Source organism: Corylus avellana, chromosome ca3, assembly GCF_901000735.1.
Source record: "Corylus avellana chromosome ca3, CavTom2PMs-1.0".
Taxonomy (NCBI): domain Eukaryota; kingdom Viridiplantae; phylum Streptophyta; class Magnoliopsida; order Fagales; family Betulaceae; genus Corylus; species Corylus avellana.
In genome coordinates, this window is record NC_081543.1 from 12,526,645 (window position 1) to 12,551,418 (window position 24,774).

At 37.3% G+C, this 24,774-nt stretch overlaps 1 protein-coding gene and 1 pseudogene across 1 annotated transcript; one reads left to right on the top strand and one right to left on the bottom strand.

The window, feature by feature from the left end:
- Positions 1 to 989: 989 nt before the first annotated feature.
- On the bottom strand, positions 990 to 2,130 carry LOC132174110 (putative glucan endo-1,3-beta-glucosidase GVI; annotated as a pseudogene).
- A 1,839-nt stretch (positions 2,131 to 3,969) lies between these two features.
- Positions 3,970 to 23,495, top strand: LOC132176423 (phenylalanine ammonia-lyase-like). The gene is made up of 2 exons (XM_059588620.1): positions 3,970 to 4,358; positions 23,209 to 23,495. Exons 1-2 carry the CDS (start codon positions 4,129 to 4,131, stop codon positions 23,366 to 23,368), a joined length of 390 nt encoding a protein of 129 aa, XP_059444603.1. The 5' UTR covers positions 3,970 to 4,128; the 3' UTR covers positions 23,369 to 23,495.
- The last annotated feature ends 1,279 nt before the right edge of the window (positions 23,496 to 24,774 follow it).

Sequence of the window (24,774 nt, forward strand, 5' to 3'; positions counted from 1 at the left end):
GTAAAACTATAAAGTCTATTTATGATTTGAAGGAAATAAAGGAATAAACTCAACCCTGAGTATTCTTATGGATAAAAAACTGATTCATAATTAAACAACTTCTTTTCTAGAAGCTATAAACATATATTTATAGACCCCCAAAACCTAATAAAACACAAAATAAAGACTCCTAAAACCCAAAACCTAATAAAACACTAATTAAAGTCGGTTATTAAAAACCTACGGCTATGCGTTCAAATGGGACATAATACCGTTTGAACGGGGCTTGACTTAAAACATAGAAAATGCGAAAATAACATAGGGCCGTTTGAACGGGGTTCGAATGGGACATCGAACGAGACTTCGAACGGACCCTTCTACCATCTTCATCTGATCTGCATCAGTAAGTCTTGGGCTACCACTTGCTTAGACAGACGGACTTCATAAGGACGCTTTCACATTTATTGTCTAAATTCCTAGAAATCGAAGTAGCAAATTGTTTGACATTCGACTCCAGGTCGTGGGATCCGCCTACTACATAGACTTGCACCCTAGAATGTCTAGGGCAGTGAGCCCTGCAACGTACTCTCTTAAACTTTCAGAATTTCAATGAAATTTGGGTAGTCTAATTTTAGGGAATTCAATCCTTTTGTTTATATCTACGTCATTATTCATTAAAACGGACCTAGCTTCTTTGTGGTAGTGTAAACTACTATATATCTGCTGTAATTTTGTTGAATTGCTAAGATTTTACCGATGGTTGTTTTTTTTTTTTTTTTCATGGCTCATAGATTTTACTAAGGGATTTTCTAACCCAAAAATTAACCACGTTTAACACAAATCTCACACAAGGCTTTGATCGCAGAAGTCTAGTTTTATCCTTGGTGCTTCATTCGGTAAGCTTTTATATTCCAATTTAACAGCCTCTCTAGGTGCAGATGCATTAGAAAAATAAGGAAAGATCATGATTCTGGATGAGACTAAATCAACGCCCTGAATAAGGCCGATAATCACTTAAAATCAATAGGGTACACCTCTGTCATATTGGGGTAGAACAACCCAAAGTTCTGCTCGATCAGTCCCCGGAGGCTTGAGATTCTCATTGAAAATGGCAAAAATATAAGCGTCAGTGCTATTCCCGGGCCTCTTTGGTGTACCAGAAGCCCCTGATACATGCGCAATCAGGTTCTTATTATACATTCTGGCATTACCGATGGTTGCAACGCCGCCGCTTTCGTCTTTGGATGGCCATCCAGTCTCCGACACAACAATCGGAACAGAGCCACCGCCCACCTTCTCCAGCGCCGAGTAAACAGCATCAGTCATAGCGTCGAAGAGGTTCCTATACTTGAGCCCTCCATCTCTCACCACCACTTTGGTGCTCTTAAATAGCGCGTAAGATAAGGGAATCTGTTGCTGATTATTTATGTACGCAAAGTAAGGATACACATTCACAAGCAGAGGGCTTCCATTTGCTGCCAAGAAACCTGCTATTGATCTCATCACTGAAATCACATCTTTCGAGAATTCCCCTTTTGAAGGCGGGTATGAAAGCCCGAGAATCGCGGTTGACGCACAAGTACTTACTGGGATATTATAGGCTGCTTCAGCGGCATCTAATGCTGCTTTTAGATTCTTCATGGCCGGAAAAACATAAGCTGCTAAGTATCAGGGGATGACTTCCTTGCCGGCCGATATGCAACGAAAACGAATCGTTTTGGAATATGGAATCACATTGGTGTTAACCCAGTTTTTGGCGAATGAAAGGTCGCTCCCAAGCATTTGGAGATCCTGGTTTAGTGTTCCAAGGATGACCTCAATTCCTGAATTCTGTAAAGCTTGAAGGGCGTCATGATCGGGGAAGAAAAGGCGAAGCCGTGTTATACTCCTTGATTTCAGGAGTGCAACAACCTGGATTGGTGGCGGGAGGTTGTTCCCCTGCATCCCATAATTTACTCCGACAATTCCTGCATCTGTGTCAATACTAAACAACGTTAATGGATCAAACATATATGGAAAATTGTTCCAACTCTCTCTCTATATATATATAGCTATATATGTAATAAATCGAATATACATACCAGTTGATATAGTAAGATTGAAGATTAGCAGAAAATATAAGGCAGTAATGCAACAAAAAGGTCGACCCATTTCCAACTACTTTTTGCTCTAAACAAAACAGTAATGATTGGAAGCTGATGATGAAAAATTGTTCCAAGAAAGAAGTATATCTTCTGGGTGAAATAGTGTGAAAGTGATTTGATATATATATATGAGCACCGTTAATGGTACGAAGACGATGACAAGGAAAATGACTTTGGAAATGGTGGGTCTTGGTTGTCAAGGAAAAGATAAAATAATCGTTTATAATGAAATAGTGCCTATTTGCAGGAATTACCCAATTATTTTTAGGGAAAATGCCTTAGAGATCCCTGAAGTATTATTTTATATTGAATTGCTCCCTAAGATTTAAACTTCACTTCTTAATATTAAATACATATGTTTAATATGGAATAGGCCTTTTTTTCTTTCTTCATACAAACAAACATGCATAGACATTTCTCTCCTTTCTCGCAACTCTTGACGCCAATTCTTCGTAACACAGAATATGTGGTTCAAAGCCCAATATGTTGCAAGGAGAGGAGAGTAGTTAGTACATTGTGGTTCCCACAGAATCGGCCCTTCTGTGGGAACCCATAATTTTCAAGCTGCCGTTAGACCTGACGCCGTCAAGTTTATCCTCAGTTCCTCACCCTCTCCCTCCTAACGTGTGCGGTGCGGTGCCGTGCCGTCAAACCCTCCCAAAACCAAACTATTCCTATCGGAGATCTTTTTTTCCTAGTCTGCTCTATCTTTTAATTGTTTTCAGGAAGCTTGCGGATAACGAAGGCTTCAAGTGTGCCATGGGCCATGGGCCATGGACCATGCCACTGACCATATTCTGGACGCTCCGAAACGAAGACAACGTACTTTACATCGTTGAGATCATCAACGTTGGCACCTAAAATTTTAGAGGTAGCATACAATTCAAATTAGTGAAAAGTGGGGGCCTTTTCCTTTTTTTTACCTAATTTAAAAGGGGAGTCCTAGGGAGCAAAACAAATAAACTTAAATTTTTTTTCAAATTAACGTGACAGATTGTGGACGGTAGACAAAGAAGAGAGAATTGTATTTTTTTTAATTTAAAAACTCTTGTCATGTCAGTTTGAAAATTTTTCTGGATTCATTTGTTTAGTTTCCGATCACTCCCCAATTTAAAAACAGTATTCTATTTTATACTTTGGCACTTAAAATCACAAAAGCAATTTTCACATTAAAAACTATATGCCTATATGTATGCTTTTTTGAAAAAAACATATATTTATATATATATATATACTCAGAACTGACGCTGATCTCTTATATATCATATATTTTGTTTAAAAGGTATATCAAGTGACGTCTCTGGTGAGTCTGGTGTCATCAGTTATCTTGTTTACCAAGCTTTAATTCCTAATTCCCTAAAAGGTTTTAAGGATAAAAATTAATTACTTTAAAGGATAAAAACTGTTTTAAAATAGTTTTTATCCTTCATCGTACACAAGAATATAATTACATCTTCCATTTTGTTTTCATCTAATTAATAATTTATTTCTTGGTTTTCAAATAAAACCATATAATTTCCCTTCATTTCTCAGGCCACGTGATATCCAACGGCCACGTACAATTAATTTCCAACTAACACATGCATCGGTCAATAAATATGAACTGACCGACCTTCTATATAAAGAACCAAATTTAATTTTGGCTGAACCATCCAAATCCAAATGAATATTTTCATTTCGCAAGTGCTCAGGAGATGTATTATTGCCTGAATTCATCGCTAAAACACAGCTGTACGCCTGTACACACGTGCCATTAAACAGCTGTATTTTTCATTTTTCATTTTCCTCTCATTTCTTTCAATTCAAATTCTCTCATTATATATATATATATATATATATGGGGTACAATTATTCTCTCTACATTTCTCTCTCTCTAGCTCTCCTTCTTTGAATTTCCTCTCCGGCTCTCTAAACCCTAGAGGAGGAGTGTTTCTTCAGATCTCTTGTAGACTGTGGTGTGGTGGTAGATCGGTGAGTGTATCTGCATTACAATTGCAAGCCAAGTATGGCGGAAGATCTGACTAAACTACGGGTGAATTTTTCGTTGTCCGAAGAAGAAAGTGTGGAGGTGGAGATCCAAGATCATGCGCTAGCTCGAAGGGAGGCGAGCTTGTTCAGGATCGGAGAGAAGTGCCAGTATTTTGGCACCGACAGCTATGGTGTCACCACTGGTTCTGGTTCCTCCTCACATAGGAGGACCAAGGGGGGAGGAGCACTTCAGAAGGAACTTATTAGGTATATAATTACTTGCTATACAAGTAATTTATCTATTTTTAGGTTAATTAATCTTGATTATCAACTTAAGACTTCCATGATTGCAGTTGGTTTCTCTGTTAATTAGCTGCTTATCTACCTTTTTCTTTTTCACTTTTCACTACTGGCCGGGTGCATGACTTTAATTTTCGCACTAAGTACAATTTATTTCCCAGAAGTAAAGCTAGGAACATTAAGAAACAAATGACTTATTAATTTATTCCGAAAGGATTAATATTTCTGTCAGACCTATTCAAATATTACCATGATAGTTTCAATCTATTTCAGAGGATATAAATTTTTCTGTCTTTCAATTTCTTAAACAAAAATTAGTTTATCAATTTTTAATTTTTATTATTTCGTTAAAATGATTACTATGGATATATGTAGGTCGTCGGCTATTAAGAAATGATTTCATTTCTTTAGGATGATGAAGGGATTTTCATTAAAATACCTACTTTGTCCTGTTAATTGACATGATCAACTTTATTTTTTCTTTTTCCCTGAGCTGACATGCTTAACTCATTAAACAAGCGTTATATATTTTAGACATATTTTCTTGGTTATTTTTTTTATTTTTTATTTTTTATTTTTTTTCTTCTCTGGTCAAATTTTTACCTGATTCAGAAGTTTTTATCTGCATTTTTACCTTGATAGTCATTCCTAACTTTCGACCCACATAATAAACACTAATAGCAAAATAAGTGCTAAACCTTAACTTGGGCCATAAAATATTTTTTTAATTAATTATTACTTGAATAGTATAATTAAAGATAGACTTAGGCCTTTCGATGATTATTACTTGAATAGTATGATTAGAAGTGAACTTGGTTAGATTAGTGTATTATGAATAACCCCAAACTTAATCAATGGGCCAATTAATGAGCTAGTGGTCAAATGAAATAAATATAAAAGAAGGTACAAGATGGATCAATTGATAGTTATAGTAAAATAAGCAAATAGAGGATAATCCTAGACTAATAAAAGAATAAACAAAGGGATTAAAAAATAAGTAGGTAAATAAATAAATAGTAATGACTATTGGAATGTTGACATAAAGACCCAATCAATGTTAAGAAAGAATCGGCTGTGAACTCCGCCTCATGAAGTGGATGTCACTAGTTCGAATCCTCTCTCCCCCTTCCCTTGTGTGAACATGTCAAAAAAATAAATAAAAAATGTTAAGAAAGAATCTATTGGAATTGTGTATTAATCTCAAATTAGTCTTAAGAGTAGCATCATGCTTAGGATCTAACCGTATCTCAAATGGCAATTAAACATGTTACAATATGAAGTTATAATCTAACCTAATTAAATTATTAAAATAACCTTTTAAGTCATTAAGAATCTATAATGTACTTACTCGAGTATCTATCTAATTGAGGGTAAAGTATTAAATGAAATGGTTAAAGATGTGAATGTCATAGGATTGTGATATGTCTCAAAATAACCTTACGGCATTAGAAGGCAATAAATGTAACTTAGTAAGGTTATAGAAATACATAAATAAGCTTCGGAGTCTACTAGGAGAGATGATGATTAAGTGATTAATGTTGGAAATGGATTAAGTATCTTAGAGCATTTCCAATGGAGGAGCCAAATTTTTATGCAAAATGGCTTCTCAAAACTCATTTTATCTAGTTTAGCTAATGAATTTTTAAAGGCCACCTACATCAGATTAGCTATATTTTTATCTATATCATTTAAATATTATTTTTTTTACTCTTTATTGATTTTATCTTTCTTTCTTTTCTTTTTTCTTTTTTTTTTTTTTTCAATGGTAATTCGTTTAGCACAATAATTTTTCAACGATTATTATTTCTCAAATAATCATTTTTGTAACTATAATATTTTTGAAACGGTTGTATTTTATAATAATTATATTTTTCAACGGTTATATTTTTCAAATGTCGTATTTGCCAACGTTAAGTTTGAAAACCATATTCTCATAGTAATGTCAATCATATTTATGAAATATCTTTTTATTAAAAATTGTGAAAGAATATTCTCATAATAATTCATTGAAAAGTGGGAAAAAGAGAAAATATGTGAGAAAAACACTAAAAAAATAAAATGACTCTCTTGAAAAGTGCTGCTACATGTAGCTTTTTTTTTTTTTTTTTTTTGGCTAATCCAATCAAATATCTATTTTGCATTTTTTTTGGCTAATTCAATGTGGGATGTTTTTTACAAATCTGATTAACCATTTTAGATAAAAGCACCATTTAGCTTCTCTATTGAGAATGCTTAAATTTAGGCTAATAAGCATTTTAGGCATATAAGGACCAAGTGTACTTAGTTAACCATAAGAGATGAAACAATAGGTGGGGAATTTAAATATTGAGTGATCCGTTGGTTGCAGAAATGTACCTTACAGTGGAATCAGTGCAGCGATATCATAATTGTGACAAACATACATTTAATTAATTAAATATCTCTCAAAATAACAAGGTTTTTTGCCTAACCCACCGAGGGTGAGGCCCACGTCGATCCGAAGGTCATAGAAAATCAGAAAATGTGTTTAGGGTTTTATGTATTGTATATATACCTTCTTAAATCAAATTAATACAAGGTATAAAATACACTACTAGCTATTGATTAAGTCCAATATATATATTTGTAAATACACACACACACACACACACACATATATATATATATATATACACATATTTTTGTATATATACCAACTTATAATCCTTGTACACCACCGACTCACACTCCTTTAAAAACATCATTGTATCTCACCATATCTTGATAACCCTCCTCTATGTCTCTCTCTCATTTTGACTATTAGCCCCATTTGTGCACTGAACAATGAATCCTAAGCACTTACGTCGTTGGGTTTCGGATAATACTGTTCTAAATGTTAAATTACCAGTTATTCCAAAAGCTTAAGCTTATAAGAAGAGATAAATTTAATCATGTAATTATTACTTTAATATTCTCCTTTACATGTGGACTCAAACATGTGGAATATTTAATTTAAATGGAGGATGAATTGACGGAGTCAAGGTTTGATCTCAGGACATTTGACTCTGATACCATGTTAAATTACCAGTTATCTCAAAATCTTAAGCTTATAGAAAGATGTAAATTTAATCACTTAATCATTATTTTAACACTAAATAGTAGAACTGAATCCTCACCATCAGACAATATTCCTAACCACCGTCGGCATTGGGCTTTGGACAATATTCCTAAGCAAGTTTGCAATGAATCCATACAAGATGGGACATACATCGTTGAAGTCAAGCATGATAGCAAGATGGTGTTGCCGAGCGTGGAGCTGGAGATTGTTGAAGTCACACGTGACAAGAAGATGGTGTTGCCTAGCGTGGAACCGGAGAAGGTGATTAATGTAGATGACGAAGGATAGAGGGGTTAGGAGAGGGTGTCGGTGTCAACGCCGACGTCAATCTGGCAGAGCTTGTCGAGCAAGCTTCAACACTTCTCCCAGGAGCTTTGAGCTGAACTAGTGTGGCTAGATCTTGTGGAGCCACGACCATGTGTCGCCTATTCTGTCGACCTCAGTAGTGGCTCAGAACAACGCCAGAGTGGAGAACAGCTACGCCTTGGAGCTAGAGGCCCATGCTCAGCAGCCGAAATTGGCTTAGATTGATCGGAATCGGTTCAGTGCTCATAAAGCCATACATGGTCCAAAATTTATAAGTACCAAAATTGATAATATTGTCGATGCATGGAACTGAGTCCAAAGCAATTTCAATGTTCTCGCCAAAGACGGCTTTCTTTACCGCGCTGATTTTGCGCGATGCATAGGTACATTCTTCATCGTGATCGAGAAATATTTTTTGTCGATTATGATTTTTGCTGTTTTTTTATTTCAGAAATGGAAAATTCCAAGGAGTTTGGTGTGGAGATCTTCAATGCCCGGAGTCGGATACGAAGGCTCAAGGTTGAGCTGTGAATTGAAATTCAAGTCGATGGGCTTGACTTGCTTTTCCTTTTACACTTGTCAACCTTGAGCCTTCGTCTCTGACTTAGGGCATTGAAGATCTCTAAAGTCTAAACCAAACTCCTTGGAATCTTTCATTTCTATAAAAAAACACAAAAATCGTAAATGTCAAAAAATACTTCTCGATCCCGATGAAGAATGTACCTATGCACCCCGCAAAGTCAGCGCGGTAGAGAAAGCCATCTTTGGCGAGGACATTTAAGTTGCTTTGGACTCGATTCCATGTATCGACGGCATCATCGGTTTTAGTACTTATAAATTTGAGACCACGTAGGGCTTTATGAGCACTGGACCGATTTTGATCAATCTGAGGCAGTTTTCGTCGCCGAGCACGAGCCTTCAGCGCCAAGGTGTAGCTATTCTCGTCTTCGGCGTTGTTCTGAGCCACTACCAAGGTCGACGAACTAGGCGATGCGTGGCCATGGCTCCACGAGAACCGCCACACCGGAGCGGCCCGGAGCTCCAAGAGAAGCTCTGGAGCTTGCTCGATGAGCTCTGCCTGATTGACGCCGGCGCTGACATTGACACCCTCTCCTGACCTCTGTCTCCTTTGCCATCTACATTAATCACCTTCTCCAACAGGACCATCTTGTTGTAACGCGTGACTTCAACGATCTTTGGCTCTACGCTCGACAGCACCATCTTACGCCGTTGGGCTTCGGATAGAACATTAGAACTAATTCCTTGCCATTAGACAATATTCCTAACCACCATTGGGGTTGCGCTTTGGACAATATTCCTAAGCAAGCTTCCAGTGAATTCATACTTGATGGGACGGAGATTGTTGAAGTCAAGCGTGATAACAGGATCATGTTGTTGAGCGTGGAGCCGGAAATCGTTGAAGCACACGTGACAAGAAGCTGGTGTTGCCGAGCGTGGAGCCGGAGAAGGTGATTAATGTAGATGACGAAGGATAGAGAGGCTAGGAGAGGGTGTCGGTGTCGGTGTCGGCGTCGGCGTCAATCAGGCAAAGCTCGTCGAGCAAGCTCCAGCACTTCTCTAGGGAGCTTCGGGCCGAACTGGTGTGATAGTTCTCGTGGAGCCACGACCATGTGTCACCTACTTTGTCGACCTCGGTAGTGGCTCAAAACAACACTAGAGTGGAGAACATCTACGCCTTGGAGCTGGAGGCTCGTGCTCAGCGGCAGAAATTGGCTCGGATTGATTAGAATCGATTTGGTGCTCATAAAGCCAAACATGGTCCAAAATTTATAAGTAGCAAAATTGATAATGTCCTCGATGCATGGAACCGAGTCCAAAGAACCTTCAATGTCCTGGCCAAAGACGGCTTTCTCTACTGCGCTGATTTTGCGCAATGCATAGGTACATTCTTCGATGTGATCGAGAAATATTTTTTGTCGATTATGATTTTTGTTGTTTTTTTTCACAGAAATGGAAAATTCCAAGGAGTTTGGTCTAGTGATCTTCGATGCCTAAAGCCAAAGATGAAGGCTCAAGGTTGACCTGTGAATTGAAATTCAAGTTGATGGGCTCGACTTGCTTTTCCTTTCACACTTGTCAACCTTGAGCATTCATCTCCGGCTCTGGTCATCGAAGATCTCCAAACCAAACTCATTGGAATCTTTCATTTCTGTAAACAAACACAAAAATCGTAAATGTCAAAAAATACTTATCAATCCCAATGAAGAATTTACCTTTGCATCGTGCAAAAACAACGCGGTAGAGAAAGCTGTCTTTGGCAAGGACATTCAAGTTGCTTTGGACTTGATTCCATGCATCGATGGCATCATTGGTTTTAGTACTTGTAAATTTGAGACCACGTAGGGCTTTTTGAGCACTGGATCGATTCCAATCAATCTGAGCCAGTTTTTGCCACCGAGCACGAGCCTCCAGCGCCAAGGCGTAGCTATTCTCATATCCGGCGCTGTTCTGAGCCACTGCCGAGGTCGATGGACTAGGTGATGCGTGGCCATGGCTCCACGAGAGCCGCCACACCAATGAGGCTTAGAGCTCCTAGGAGAAGTGTCGGAGCTTGCTCGATGAGCTTTGCCTGATGGACGTCAGTGCTGACATTGACACCGTTTCCTAACCTCTATATCCTTCGCCATCTACATTAATCACCTTCTCCGGCTCCACGCTCGGCAGCACCATCTTGTTGTCACGTGTGACTTCAAATGATCTTTGCCTCCACGCTCGATAGCACCATCTTGCTATCACTCTTGTCTCAGTCCTGCAATGTTTGCATTGTGAAGTAGTGGCAATTTCCATGGGACTTCTGAAAGGACACTTGTCACGCGTCGCTATAATGCCCAAGATTTTTGTGCTGATACCATACTAAATTATCATGTAATTCGAAAATTTAAATATATAGGAAATGATAAATTAATTAATATAATAACAATAATGAGTGATTTATCTCTCTTAAATTTGATTAATCCCTCTGGTTGCAGCTGATTTTAGATGTAAAAGTGGAGATGGTTTACCGAGTTTTGATTTTATGTGGTACTTAATTTCAGTTTTCCAAATTTTTTGATGATTGGTATGCCGTGATCTCTTATTTGTATTTTAGAACAAAAACTTGTATCTCACTGTTTTAGATGTACATATGTTCCATCCATGCCTTGGTTTTGTTTTGGTTCAAGCTTATGCGTTTAAATTCATTGGTTATATATATCTGCAATTTGTTGGAGTTCTTGATAGTTTTGTTTTGTTGCTTCAAGTTCATCATTTTGTCCTTATCTGCTGCTATCAAGATTGCTAGCTAGGGAAGTTGACCCAATAGGTATACTTAATTTCTGTACAAATAAGGAATAGAAATCTTCAAATAGAAAAAATAAGGAATACTTAATTTATTGTTTTTGTTTTGAAAAACAGAAAAATTAAAATAAAATAAAAATGTTAACAAAAACCAATCCTTTAGCAAATTGAAGAAAAACAAAATATGTTGTTTTGCCCTAGAAGTTTTTTTCTAGTTTTTGCTCACTTGGAATGGCACCACAGTTCTAGCCTGCCAGTCTAGAGAGTTGCTTTGAACAGCACACTCATGTACATCCCACGATTGCTACTTTGGGCTTCATATAGGCAATAGTTAAAGAGTACTCTTACTTTTCACGTTCATTTATCTAACTTATTCAATACTGATTTTTGTAACGCATTTTAAATAGCTTCTAATTATGTCAACCACTTAAAAAAATATAAAAGTGTTAACTACTTAAAATACGCAGCATCAACCGGTGTAAAATGAGTGTAGCTGTGGCCAAGGCAACCTATTTTAATAAGCCCAACAGATGGTGAAATATGCTGTCCAATTGACTCTGACAAATCTATTTATATCACTCTCCGAACTACAAATCTATTTATTTCGAATCAATTTAATTAGAGAATATGATATAAATGACCTCATATATGCCTATACCCATGTCATATTAATTTATGCATGTAATCTCAATTACAATCTTATTATAAGTCTTGACCTGAATCATTATTAGACTGATTTTCCATCTAATTAATACATTGCACTGTCCTATTAATTTTGATCTTCTCATGCCTCGTGTAGTCATCAACAAGTGAATGGTTTGAATAATTAGGAGATGTCTTAACCCCCTCAAACTACCACTCCAAACTATTAATTACGACAATTTACCCCTCAAACTACCAAAACAATGACAATGTACCCCCCAATGCTAGCAAAATGATGAAATTAACCCTATAAAATTTTGAATAAGACAAAAATACCCTTAAAATTTTGAATTTTTTTTTTTTTTTTTTTTTTTGTATTTTTATTTTTATTTTAGTAAAGGTAATTTCGTCATTTTTTTTAAATTAGGGGTACATTGTCATTGTTTTGGTGATTTGGAGGGTAAATTGTCGCAATTGAAAGTTTGGGGGGTAGATTGTCATTGAAGTGATAATTTGAGTGGGTTTAAGTGGACTTTACCCTATAAAGTATATATTGAGTGGTTTCACGTGGCAGCTTATGTGGCATCTTCAGGCTAATGTCAGCCCTGCCACGTGGCCCAGAAGGGGAAAAGCTAGAGCCAATGTGAGCTAAGTATGGTGACATCAAGATGACGTCACCTGCCATGTGGCACCCTTGTTGTTTTCCCTGGATGGCCGGATGGGGGGTCTTCCTTGGATCTCATTGGGCAATTTCCATGGGACTTCCAAAGGGACACTTGTCACCCATTTGATCTCTCTTGAAACCCTATACGAAGGTGGACAGAAATTAGCTATAAAATGATTTGTAGCTAATTCATACAAACCGCTTTAATAAGATGACATGTGTTTTTAAAGCACTTACTTTCATGTTAATGATATTAAAAAAAAAAAAAAAAGTTTCTCACATGCTTTATGGACACATGTCACTTTATTAGAGTGATTTGTATGAATTAGCTACAAACCAGTTTATAGTTAATTTGTGTCTTATGAGCCAACAAGCCCATGTAATTGACATACCAACCCATTGATCCAAGCTCACCAAATTATCGGCACAAAGATTTTCTTTCTGATCACTTCCACGCCATCGGCAATTTTCATAACCACCTCGTAAGCCTTCGATTTCAAGCGCAAGGCACAATGAGAAGTGGAGGAATGAGGAATAAGCCACTCCAACGACCATCATCATAACGGAATTAAAGGTAAGCAGTTGAGAACAAACCATTATAAAAAGAATCCAAAATCAGATGAGGACTTTTGTTTCCTCCCAAAACTTTGCCCTATATCAACCCATTAAAAAAAAAAAAAAAAAAAAAAATACATATAGACTTAAGCATCAGAGTTAGCCCTTGTCGGCTCACGGCTACAAACTCTTTTACATACTTCTCTCCTTTTTCAGGTGCTTTCAATTGATATTTTGACACATGAAAAACTGTTGTAACATAATCCGATGTATATATTATATATTACTAGCACATAATCCACGCTATGTGCAGGATTGTTCATTATAATTTAATTTCAAAAACTTAAACGCATCTCATCTTACTTTTCATTATAAGTTTAAATAGGTGTGTGCAAAAATCTTTTTTTTTTTTTTTTTTGACATGTCTACACAAGAGGGGGGAGGGGGATTCGAATTAGTGACAATCGCTTCATTATGCGTGATCTTAGCCGATTGAACTATCTTTTGGGGACATGCCTATTTTAATGAAAATATATACTAAATGTTATACATTAGTACATTACTGAACATGTACTTTTTCTTTTTTGAAGTGTACCAAAAATTGTACTTAATGAAAAGTTTAAAAGAAAAAAAAAATAGCAAGAAAAAAACTTGAATTCTAATTATCAAATTATTTAAAGAAAGTTAGTAGGAAACTCTGATATTGTTGATGTGATGCTTATTATATTTCAATACAAATAAAACCCATAAAGTTCTAATCATCTCAGAAAAATAGAGAGTGAAATAAACAAAATTTTACAAATCATATATATCATTCCTTCTTTTTTTTTTTAAAAAAAATAGTAATCATTTTCTCATTAAAACAAATCAACCAAAGGAATAGTATGCTCTATCGTTATAATGTTTGAGATACAATCAAAATAAAATCTTCATTCAATAAACAAAATCTTCTCTTTTCTTTTTAATACAAAATAAAACACATATTTCACTAAATATTTAATGCAATCAAATTGATCTTTTCTACACTTTCAAAAAATGCTAGAAAATCGGACGTAGACCTTAGAGGAGAAGGAATAAGTTTTTCAAGTCCTTCTGGACTGTGGAAGAAATCTCTTAAAGTTTTCTCAATCAGTTGCACACGAATCATGGAGGAAGATCTAACAAAACTGTGGCAGAATTTCTCGCTTATGGAGGATGAGGATGAAGAGATAGAGATACCGCAGCAGGCGGACTCTAGAACGGTGGATCGTGGACAAGCATGTTTGGTTGGTAAGCTACTGGTGGATCGAACGATTAGCAAGGAGCAGATCAGGTCGACTCTTGTAAAATGGTGGAAGCCGACAGGGATGATAACTTTCAAGGTGCTGGGAGACAATGTTTTTTTGATTGACTTTGAACATTTCTGGGATAAAACCAGAGTGTTAGAAGGTCGACCATGGATCTTCGAAGGAAATCTATTTTCGGTGGAGGAGTTTGACGGGCTTACACAACTTGAAAATATTGAATTCGAAAAGGCTTCTTTTTGGATTCGTATTTTCAAACTACCTTTGGCGTGTATGAACCAGCAGGTAGGTTACCAAATTGGCTCGTCGGTGGGAGAGGTTGAGGAGGTTGAAACGGATGAGGAGGGCATTGGTTGGGGTGTTTATCTCCGAGTAAGGGTTCGGATGGATCTCACGAAACCAATAGCAAGGGGTAGGAAATTGAAATTGCAGGGAGAAACGATATGGGTGGCATTTCAGTATGAGCGGCTGCCATGGATCTGCTTCCATTGTGGCCTAATCCGTCATGGCGACAAGGGTTGTGTGGGGACTCATGGATCTCGAAACCTAGGACAAAAACCCCAGTTTGGGCCTTGGTTGAGAATGATGGGAAGGGGTAGAGGAGCGGCAATTCATAATCCGGGGGCTCTGTTCATAAGCACAGGTCACCCTCTGCGGAAAGGTGGACACACAAGGCGAGCAGTTCCACTAGTGATCATCGGAGTACGGAGGAGGGAGGAACGGAAGAGATGAAGGGCGTTTCCGGCACGGAGGCGGAGGCTGGAATGGCAAGTCCGTTAATTCCGGAATCTCCTTCCCTTGAAGAAACGGCTGCTGGAAATTCGGGAGGAAACATGGGAGTTACGAACAAAGATTCTCAAGGAATTTATTATGGCACAAATCAAGCTGAGGGGATGGAAACGTTTGGGGAAAGGGAGTCTCCTATGGAAAGTAATTATATGGGAAACAAAATAACGGGCGAGGTGATCATGGGAGCATGCAAATAAGGTTCAAAGGTTTCACTTGAAATGGAAAGGGGTGGGGAGGAAGGTTTAGAACAGAAGTCATGCTCCACGTCAGGGTGGGATGTTTGTGGAAAGTGTGGCTTTACCTGGGCCGAATCCTATTCATCCTCATGTGGGGATAGGGGGAACTAGACAAAGCCCAATGAAGGAAAAAATGAAGCTCTTTGAGGTCAAGGTCCAAAATGCAACTGAAGGTGGGGACCTGGTAAGTACTCAGAAAGCAAATATAGGAACCACATGGAAAAGAAGAGAAAGGGCTGGTTTATTCCCTGAGCAAGTCAGTCAAATAGTAAAAGGAAAACGAAATATGAAAGGTAGGGGGGATGCACAAGATGGTTCTAAGGCAAATGGCCCGCGGAAAAAAGCCTCTACGAGGGGTCTTTCTTCTTCATCAACACTGGAACGGAAGTCGGATAAAGCTCTAAGGAGATCGGGATTGGCGGGGGCTGCTTCACAGCCCCGCTGACCGTCATGAAAATTCTCAGCTGGAACTGCCGAGGGCTTGGGAACCCCCGAATAGTTCGTGAACTTCGCCGTTTGGTGAAAGAAAAGAAGCCCAATATGGTTTTCTTAATGGAAACTAAGATGAATAATAAGAAGTTGGAGCCAATCCGAATAAAGCTAGGCTTCCAGAATGTTTTTAGGGTGGAGAGTATGGGCAAGAGCGGTGGTTTAGCTCTTATGTGGCAGGGAGAAGCTGATATTGCAATACAAAATTATAGTCGGCGTCATATAAACGCCATTGTCTCTTTGGGTGGAAGGACTCCGTGGCAGTGGACAGGCTTCTATGGCCATCCCGAAGTCAATAAAAGAGAGGAGGCATGGAGCCTTTTAAGGGTCCTACGTGACTTGAAATCGGAGACATGGATGTTGATGGGGGACTTTAATGAAATCATGGACTCGTCAGAGAAGCAGGGAGGTAGCAGTAGACTGAGGGGGCAGATGGAGGCATTTCAAATAGCCCTCACTGATTGTGCACTCTCTGACTTGGGCTTTCATAGCCCCAAATTCACTTGGAGCAACTGTAAAGAAGATTCAACTTTCATACTTGAGAGATTGGACAGAGGGGTAGCAAATAAGGAGTGGTGCTTACGCTTCCCCAATGCCCATATTTCTGTTGAAGCAGTGGCTCGCTCAGATCATAACTCTCTTCTACTATCTACTCAGTGGAAAGGGAGGAGACGTGTCCAGAAAAGGGGGTTCATTTATGATGCTACGTGGGGTAAGGAGTGGGCTTGCAAGGATATTATTAAAAGGGTATGGAGGAAGAAAGGGTTGGTAGGAGACACTTGGCAGAACTGTCGTGCAAAACTGGTGGAGTGTCAACATGAACTTGCGAGTTGGAAGAAGGACCATGTGGGTACTGTGGAAAGGGACATTGCTGTCAAAGCAAAGCAATTAAAAATTCTCCAAGAAAAGGCAGCTGAAAGTGACGTGCACCATATGCAGAAAATCAAAGAGGATATGTCCTCTTTGCTGGACCAAGAAGAAATAATATGGCGGCAGCGATCAAAGGCGATTTGGCTGAAAGAAGGAGACCGTAACACACGTTTTTTCCATGCGAGTGCGAAGCAGCGTCGCCACCAAAACCAGCTAGACAGTATTAAAGATGAGGAGGGACGGTTTTGGGAATCTCAGGAGGATATAGAGGTAGCATTTACAGCTTACTATACTAAGTTATTCACGTCTGAAGGGGTAGAAAACATGCATGGGTGCTTACGGGCACTTTCCAGACGTGTCTCAGACGAAATGAACAGTGCACTATTGGCTGAATTTACTACAGAAGAGGTTTGTAAAGCAATCCATCAAATGTCACCTTTGAAAAGCCTAGGCCCGGATGGATTCACAAGAAGTTTTTTTCAACAAAATTGGGCAACTGTGGGAGTTGAGGTGTGTAATTTTGTTCTTGCTATTTTAAATTATGGAATAATGGATGCAGATTGAAATTTCACTTATATTGCTCTTATTCCAAAGCTCAACAATCCCGTGTGTGTTAACGAATTCCGCCCTATAAGCCTGTGTAATGTCATGTACAAGATTGTTTCTAAGGTGTTAGCAAATAGGTTGAAGATTGTCCTCCTAGATATAATATCTCCAACCCAAAGTGGTTTTATTCCGAGCCGCTTAATTACGGACAACATCTTAGTAGCCTATGAAACATTACATACGATGCAAACTCGTATGTGGGGAAAAGAGGGTTATATGGCGGTTAAATTGGATATGAGCAAAGCCTATGACCGAGTAGAGTGGGCTTTTTTGGAAAGTGTCATGCTTAGACTAGGCTTTGCAGAAAAATGGGTAGAACTCATCATAATGTGTGTTAGGTCTACAAATTATGCTATCCTAGTGAATGGTAGTCCGACGGGACGTTTTTTTCCTCCTAGAGGTATTAGGCAAGGGGACCCTATATCTCCTTATATTTTCCTCTTGTGTGCCGAGGCGCTTAGCTCTCTCCTTGATCGAGCTGACAGGAAAGGATATCTTAGAGGTGTGCCAACCTCAAAAAAAGGTCCCCGGATTAACCACTTGTTTTTTGCAGATGACAGTTTGCTATTCTGTAGGGTAGATCTGAACCACTGGCATCAATTAACAAAAATTTTGGGCATCTATGAAAAAGCCTTTGGGCAAAAACTGAATAGAGCGAAGACATCGATATTTTTTAGCAGAAATACTGAGATGGCTGTGAAGACAAAAATTATGGAAGCCTCGGGCCTACCAATCTCCCAACGCTATGATACGTATCTCGGGCTCCCCACAATTGTTGGTAAATCCCGCACTAAGGCATTTGAAGGCATTAAAGATAGAGTTTGGAAGAGATTACAAGACTGGAAATTGAATTTTCTCTCTCAAGCTGGGAAAGAAATTTTATTAAAAGCGGTTATCCAAGCTATCCCCACTTATAGTATGAGCGTTTTCCGCCTTTCTAAAAATTTGTGCAAGGAGATTAATTCTCTTATGCAAAAGTTTTGGTGGGGGCACAAGGAAAATAATAAACGCATCCATTGGATGAGTTGGGAGAAAAATGGGGCTATCTAAGGTTGCGGGTGGTATGGGCTTTAGGGATTTGGTTTGTTTCAACAAAAACCTGCTTGCAAAACAATATTGGTGACTTTGGAAGCATCCGAAGAGTTTAACAGCAAAAATCTTGAAAGCAAAGTATTTTTCAAGTAGTTCAATTTTTGAAAGTCGGCTGGGGTCAAAACCATCGTATGCCTGGCGAAGTATCCAGAGTGCAGGAGATTTGATAAAAAAAAATGGCATGATTTGGAGGATTGGGAATGGGGCTAGTGTTAAAATATGGGGGGACAAGTGGTTGCCGTTGCCTCACACATATATGGTCCATTCGCCGCCCGTTGAGTTCTTGGCAGATGCAAAGGCGAATCAACTTATTGATCAAAATACTCACTGGTGGGACATTTCTTTATTGAACTCTCTATTTAGTTAAGAGGAGGTTAGGGCTATACTATCTCTACCAGTGAGCCTCACTGACCAAGTGGACCAATTAATTTGGAGAGGAACAGAGAAAGGGGACTTTACAGTCCGGAGTGCATACCACCTTGCTGTAGAGATGGAGAACAACAAGAAAGTGGAGGTCTCCTCAAGGAAACAAATTAGCGATTTGTGGCAGACTCTTTGGAAACTGAAGCTCCCTAATGCAGAAAAATCGTTCATGTGGCGTGCATGCCATAACCTACTCTCTACAAAAGAAAATCTTCTAAAGCGGAGAGTGGTTGATGAGCCTTCATGCCCAATCTGCAGGACTGCAGAAGAAACAGTTTATCATATTTTATGGTCTTGTCCCTCCGCTATGGATGTTTGGGGAGTGAGTAGCAGAATTTTCCAGAAGACGGTGGTGGAGGGCCCGGATTTTTTCAAGGTAGCAGAGATATTCCTACAGAAGGGTACAGATGAGGAAAAAATATTGTTTGTGCGACTAGCCCGGAAAATCTGGTTTCGCCGGAATAGCTTTGTATTTCATGGCTTATTTACTCACCCAAATGACTTATTAAAGGAGACCCATAACTCCATTAATGCATTTCAGAAAGCAAATGGGGATGCTTGCACAGGGGAACAAATAAGAGCATGACAGGTTGCTGAAAAGTGGCAAGCTCCAGCGGTGGGTTGGCACAAGGCCAACTGGGATGTAGCACGAGACACTAAGAAAGGACAGCTGGGAGTGGGCATTGTGATACGGGATCAGGTTGGAAGGGTAGTTGCCGCCAAATGTATCCCCATACAGGGCCAATTGGAACCCAACGCAATTGAGGCCTTGGCAGCGTGTCGTGCGGTTCGATTCAGCAAAGAAATTGGAGTTTCCCATCTCATCTTGGAGGGAGATGCCATGAATGTGGTTACAGTCATAAATGCAAAGGAAGTTTCAATGCTCAAACATGGTCAACTCATAGAGGATTTGAAACAGACTTTATGGCTTTTTTCTAACTGGGAATGTCGTCATGTTAGTCGAAAGCTCAACAAAGCTGCTCATGGCTTGGCCCAAGAGGCTTGTAAATAGTTCATTGGAAAGACTTGGAATAATTCTATTCCGGGAATTATCTGTGATATTGTTTTGATGGAACAAAATGTTTCCGTATGATTTTTTCATGATTAATGAGAATTTATGATATTTCTTCAAAAAAAAAAAAAAAAAGCTAAAAAATCCGAGTAAATCACAAAAATAAAAAAAAATCCAATAAAATATTTAAATGAATTAAAACATAAAATCTTGGGAAAAATATAAAAAAGCCCCCAAACTACCAGCCGTTTTCGATTTAGCTTCCTGTGGGTCAGCCATAGATTCCATTCTTAACGGTGTGGAAGAGCTGGAGAGCACAGTTGGTGGAGAGGGGTTGTTGAATTTTTCAAGTTACAATGTAAATAGTAGCTGTGAGAATTTATTAGGTTTGTGTAAATGTAGGAAAAGTAGTGTAGCTTTGAGCAATTTTAGTTTTGAGAGGGACATAGACAAGTTGTTTCTTCCTTCAATTTCAAGTTTTTAAAGTTCATAAACAAATCATCTCTCTCTCTCTCTCTCTCTCTCTCGCACACGCACCGACACAGATACGCACAAGTTTTTAAAGTTCATAAACAAATCAGCCCGATTAGGCAGACGGCACCATGCGGGGGGCTGCGTGAAGGAGAGGATCGGAGCTGCGTGAAGGAGACGATGAAGATTGAAAGAATATATACAACTATTACCCTAAGCAAAAACGGAGCCGTTTTGCTCCTGCTTAAAAAAAAAAAAAAGGGCATTTTCGTAACTTACCCTAATAAAACGGCGTCGTTTTGCAGTTTCCGTCCAGACTAACGGAGTGGCCAAAATGCAAAAGTTTGGTAGTTTGGGGGGCTACTTTATCACTTTTGGAACATCATGGGGCTAAATCGAAAACGGCTGGTAGTTTAGGGGGCTTTTTTATATTTTTCCCTAAAATCTTATTGGTGTGATACATATTATATTTCAATACAAAGAAACTTTCTAGAGAAACAAACATAAAAATAATCAATTTACTGTCGTGAAAAATTTATACATAGATGCACAGATAAATCCAAGTAAACAAAATTTTCAATTAAATAGAAACCCTAGACGGAGTCAAATACAATGTAAAAATAAACAAAATCTTTTTATTTTATGAGTACCTAATAAAACAAGATATTGCACTCAACATTTAATGCCATCAGATAAATCTTCTCAGGTTCAATGTTTAATTATCTCTTTAATGTTTTGAAAGAGTCTCTTCCTTTTTTGCACAGTCTCTTCCTTTTTTGCACAAAAATCAAATAAACACACTATAATCTTCCATTAGCCCACCAAAAATCAAACCAATTTATTATCTTAATTCAGAAGTTGCAATTTTCATCAAAGAACAAACTGAAAAAAATAAAAATAAAAATAAACAACCTACAAATACAGTTAATACTCAATTATAATTGTTTGGAGATGGTTGTGTTATTCTTATTCAGGGTTCGTTTGCAGTTTTAATAAATATGATTTTAAAAATTGATTTTTAAAAAAATTGCGTTTTCGAAAGGTTAAGAATAAGAATTAATTCGGGATTGAATTTTTAGGTTATTATTGTTGAAGAGTGGAGAGAGAGAGAGAGAGAGAGAGAGAGAGAAGTTAATTCTTGATTAAAAAACATACACATGGAAGATTGAGAACGGGAATTACTTCAGGTTGATTTTTTTAGGTCGTTATATTTGAAGAGTTGAGAGAGACACGGGAAGAAAGAAAGATAAAAGGAAAAAAAAAATGAAGAAGTTAAATCGGTGAGAGAGAGAAAGAGAGAAAAAAAAAATCCGAAATAATTGGGAGAGCTTTATTTTGTAGGCCTTTTTATTTTGTAGATAATCTATTATTAATCAAATTGTTTTTCAATGGCTTATTATTTAGAAAATAATAATAATAATAATTTTTATTTTAAAAATTATCTATTATTACATGCACAAAGTATATGTAGAAAAAAAACTCGTCTTCTCTAACCTTTTCTAAATTTGAATTAAAAATATTAAAGTGACTAAAAATATTAATACATAATAATTTGATTTGTATTATTCGTTTCCTTACTTGATTTGAACATTAATAATACTTAATATTGTGCATTAAATGTTTGAATTTAATGAAATCACATATAAGGAAAATTATTGAAATATAATTAAATGCCTTTGATTAAGATAATTTAATAACCGGTTTACTATTGAAAAATTAGTTCACTCTTAAAAAATCGGTTCAAAAATTATGCCTTAAAATCCGGTTTATCCTTAAAAACAAAATAAAATAGGTCACGCCACATGTTGCAATATTAAGGCACTTCTGAGAGTGATTCGACATATATATAACGCCATATATATGCTACTCTTTCTCTCCTATATATATATGATTCCTTGGACAATGTTATCGGGAGAGGGAGCTAATTTCTACACTGAATACATTTCAGTCTACTCTTATGGACTCTAGCTAATTGAGCACAAAAATGAAAAAAAAAAAGAAAAAAAAAAAAAAGAAAGAAAAAGTTGGTTCGAATCAAAATCTTGTCAATGATTACAATTAGTATCAATTCGTGTAGCTAAAGCGGTGCCTCTCCACTCTTAATCTGAGGGCTTAGAGAAGAAAGACTACTCTTACTGCATAGTTTACTTTAGTTACTTTTGGATTAAAAACAAAAGCCTCTCTCTCTCATTGGACAAGCTTGAGAATTGGATATCCAAATTACAAATTTAATTAATTGCCGGCCTAGAACTCTAATTACAATAGAATATGTATATGCCAAAGTGCTCCAAATACAATTGCCAAGATGCATGAAGACAAAGCCATGTGGCTGCTTAATTTCAGTATTAACATAAATTGAATGTGAATTGCCTTGCTGCCACTTGCACCAATTTCGAAACACCAAGTAATTTTCCATATTCAATGACAACTACCTCATTTTCAATTCTTATTGTTAATTAGCTGACTAGCCTCCCCAGAAGTAGTATTTAGTGTCGAGTTTAGCACAAAGTATTTAGTATACCCTAAGAGTCAAGAGGAAGAGAGGAAGAGTTCCCAAGGTTTGTTTCTTGTTTCTTCAGAAATTTCTAATCTTAATTTTCTGTACTAGATCTTCTTGAGCCAATGGAGTTTCTAATATGAGAAATGCTAAACACACTCTCACACTTCCAAGTATATTTATACTCTCCGACGTGTTAATGAAAATCATCATCATATCCAAAATTTAGTAGTGATTTATCCTAAATCTAGTGGTGATTTCCACCGCCAAGTCAGGAATTATACACTTGAGCGTGTGTACCGTTTCCCTGCTAACATTGTACTACATAGCAACCTAGCAGCGACATATGTTGATCCTTGATCCCGGAGGCATACATGTTAGTTTAATAAAGAACATTTTTACACACATACATAAATACATACATACATGCATTTTCTTATTTAATGCAGTATTTGAGTTTATGGGTGTGTTTGAACTATCTATAAACCTTACTTTTCTCTTACTTACAGAGTCTTCCCAGTATGGAAGAGAAGAAAGACAGTAAACAAAAATTACAAAATCATCAACAAGAGCAGACTGAAGAAGAAAAGCCTGATAAACAAGTGGAAGCTGATCAAGCAGAAAAAGACATTCCTGTGCTTGAGAAGAACCAGTTATCCGAGGATATAGAGAAAGAAAGGCATGAAAATAAGGTAGAAATAAGTGTTGGGGGATCTAAATTATGTGGAAAAGATGGAGAGAGGCAAACAGATTCATCAAAGAAATCAAAAGAAGGTTCAAAAAGAAACGCCAAGGAAAAGCACACGGTCCCCCAACCATTTTCTTTTGCAACTGATAAAAGGATGTCTAAGGAAAGACGAAGTTCAATGGATTTTTCTGCAGCAAATGAGGAAAGAATGTCAAAAGAAAAACGGGGTTCAATTGATTTCAAGGCCCCACAGCCCAAACTATCCAAATCTTTCGGTATAAATCACAAGTAAGTCCATAATAATTTGTAATTGATCATCCACACACACACATATATATATAATTGGACGAAAGAATTGATATTGCAAATTTTTAAGATATGATATTAATAAATTTACACTTTTTAAAAATTAAGGTTATGATTGTAAAAATAACGAAAGATTAGTGGTACTAAGTGACGTTTTTCTTAAATTTTATTCAACATTTATTTTTCTTTAACTTAACAGTAAGAGTTAATCCTTAGCTGAACGGGAGAAACCACTCTAAAATGACGGTATAGAAATTCTACCATTGCTGATAACAACAAATATTTCAAGCTTAGCACTTTACACAACTTCCAAACGTGATAAAGGGGTCAGGAGTGAGTTCCACAACAATTTTTTTTTTTTTTTTTTTTTTTGTGAAAAATCGTTTTCTGAGACTTCGAAACTTTTGTGACACGTGCCAATTATTTGCTTTTGATTTTACATATTATGCAATATATATATAGATTTTGAGGATGTTAGAATTTATTGGAAGCATTAATAGAGAAATACTAAATACTATAATTTATCTAACAAGGCTAACACTCTTAAATGCCTCCGTAATAAGGGATGAATAATTAACGAAGCTATAGATTTTGATATTATTTGATAGAATAATTCGAGAAATCCTGAGCCTTCTATTTTTAGCTTAGTTTGAGCAACCCTAAACTTCCCAAAATAACTGATAGTGTTGAATATTAAAATTCTCGTATATTTTATTGATTACTCCTAAGTTTATATAGACTATTACATGGCAAAAATAGAAATACACACGAATAAAAAATATAATTCTAATGGGAGACAAATCTCATATTTCTTACTAGAGATATTGTTTTATGAACAAGTCTCATTATTTTCCTAATAAGAATAATAATACATCATTATCTTATTTAATAATTATTATAATATGTTAGAACAGTTTTCTTCACGATGAATGCGCGTTCTTTGAGATCTGCAATTCGACGATGTGTGCTCTCCAAATGGCTGCAAAAGAATGAGAAAGCGTCAAAGAGTCCGACGGCGTATATGCCGTGGACACTCCGATGCCAAAATTAGAACCCAAAAAATATTATGCTTTGATGCACA

What these genes read in the sequence shown, in the direction of transcription:
- LOC132176423 (XM_059588620.1), top strand. Translation starts at nt 4,129, where the DNA reads ATGGCGGAAGATCTGACTAAACTACGGGTGAATTTTTCGTTGTCCGAA. An exon ending in CTTCAGAAGGAACTTATTAG is followed by an intron (nt 4,359 to 23,208) that starts GTATATAATTAC and finishes TCTTACTTACAG; the next exon opens with AGTCTTCCCAGTATGGAAGA.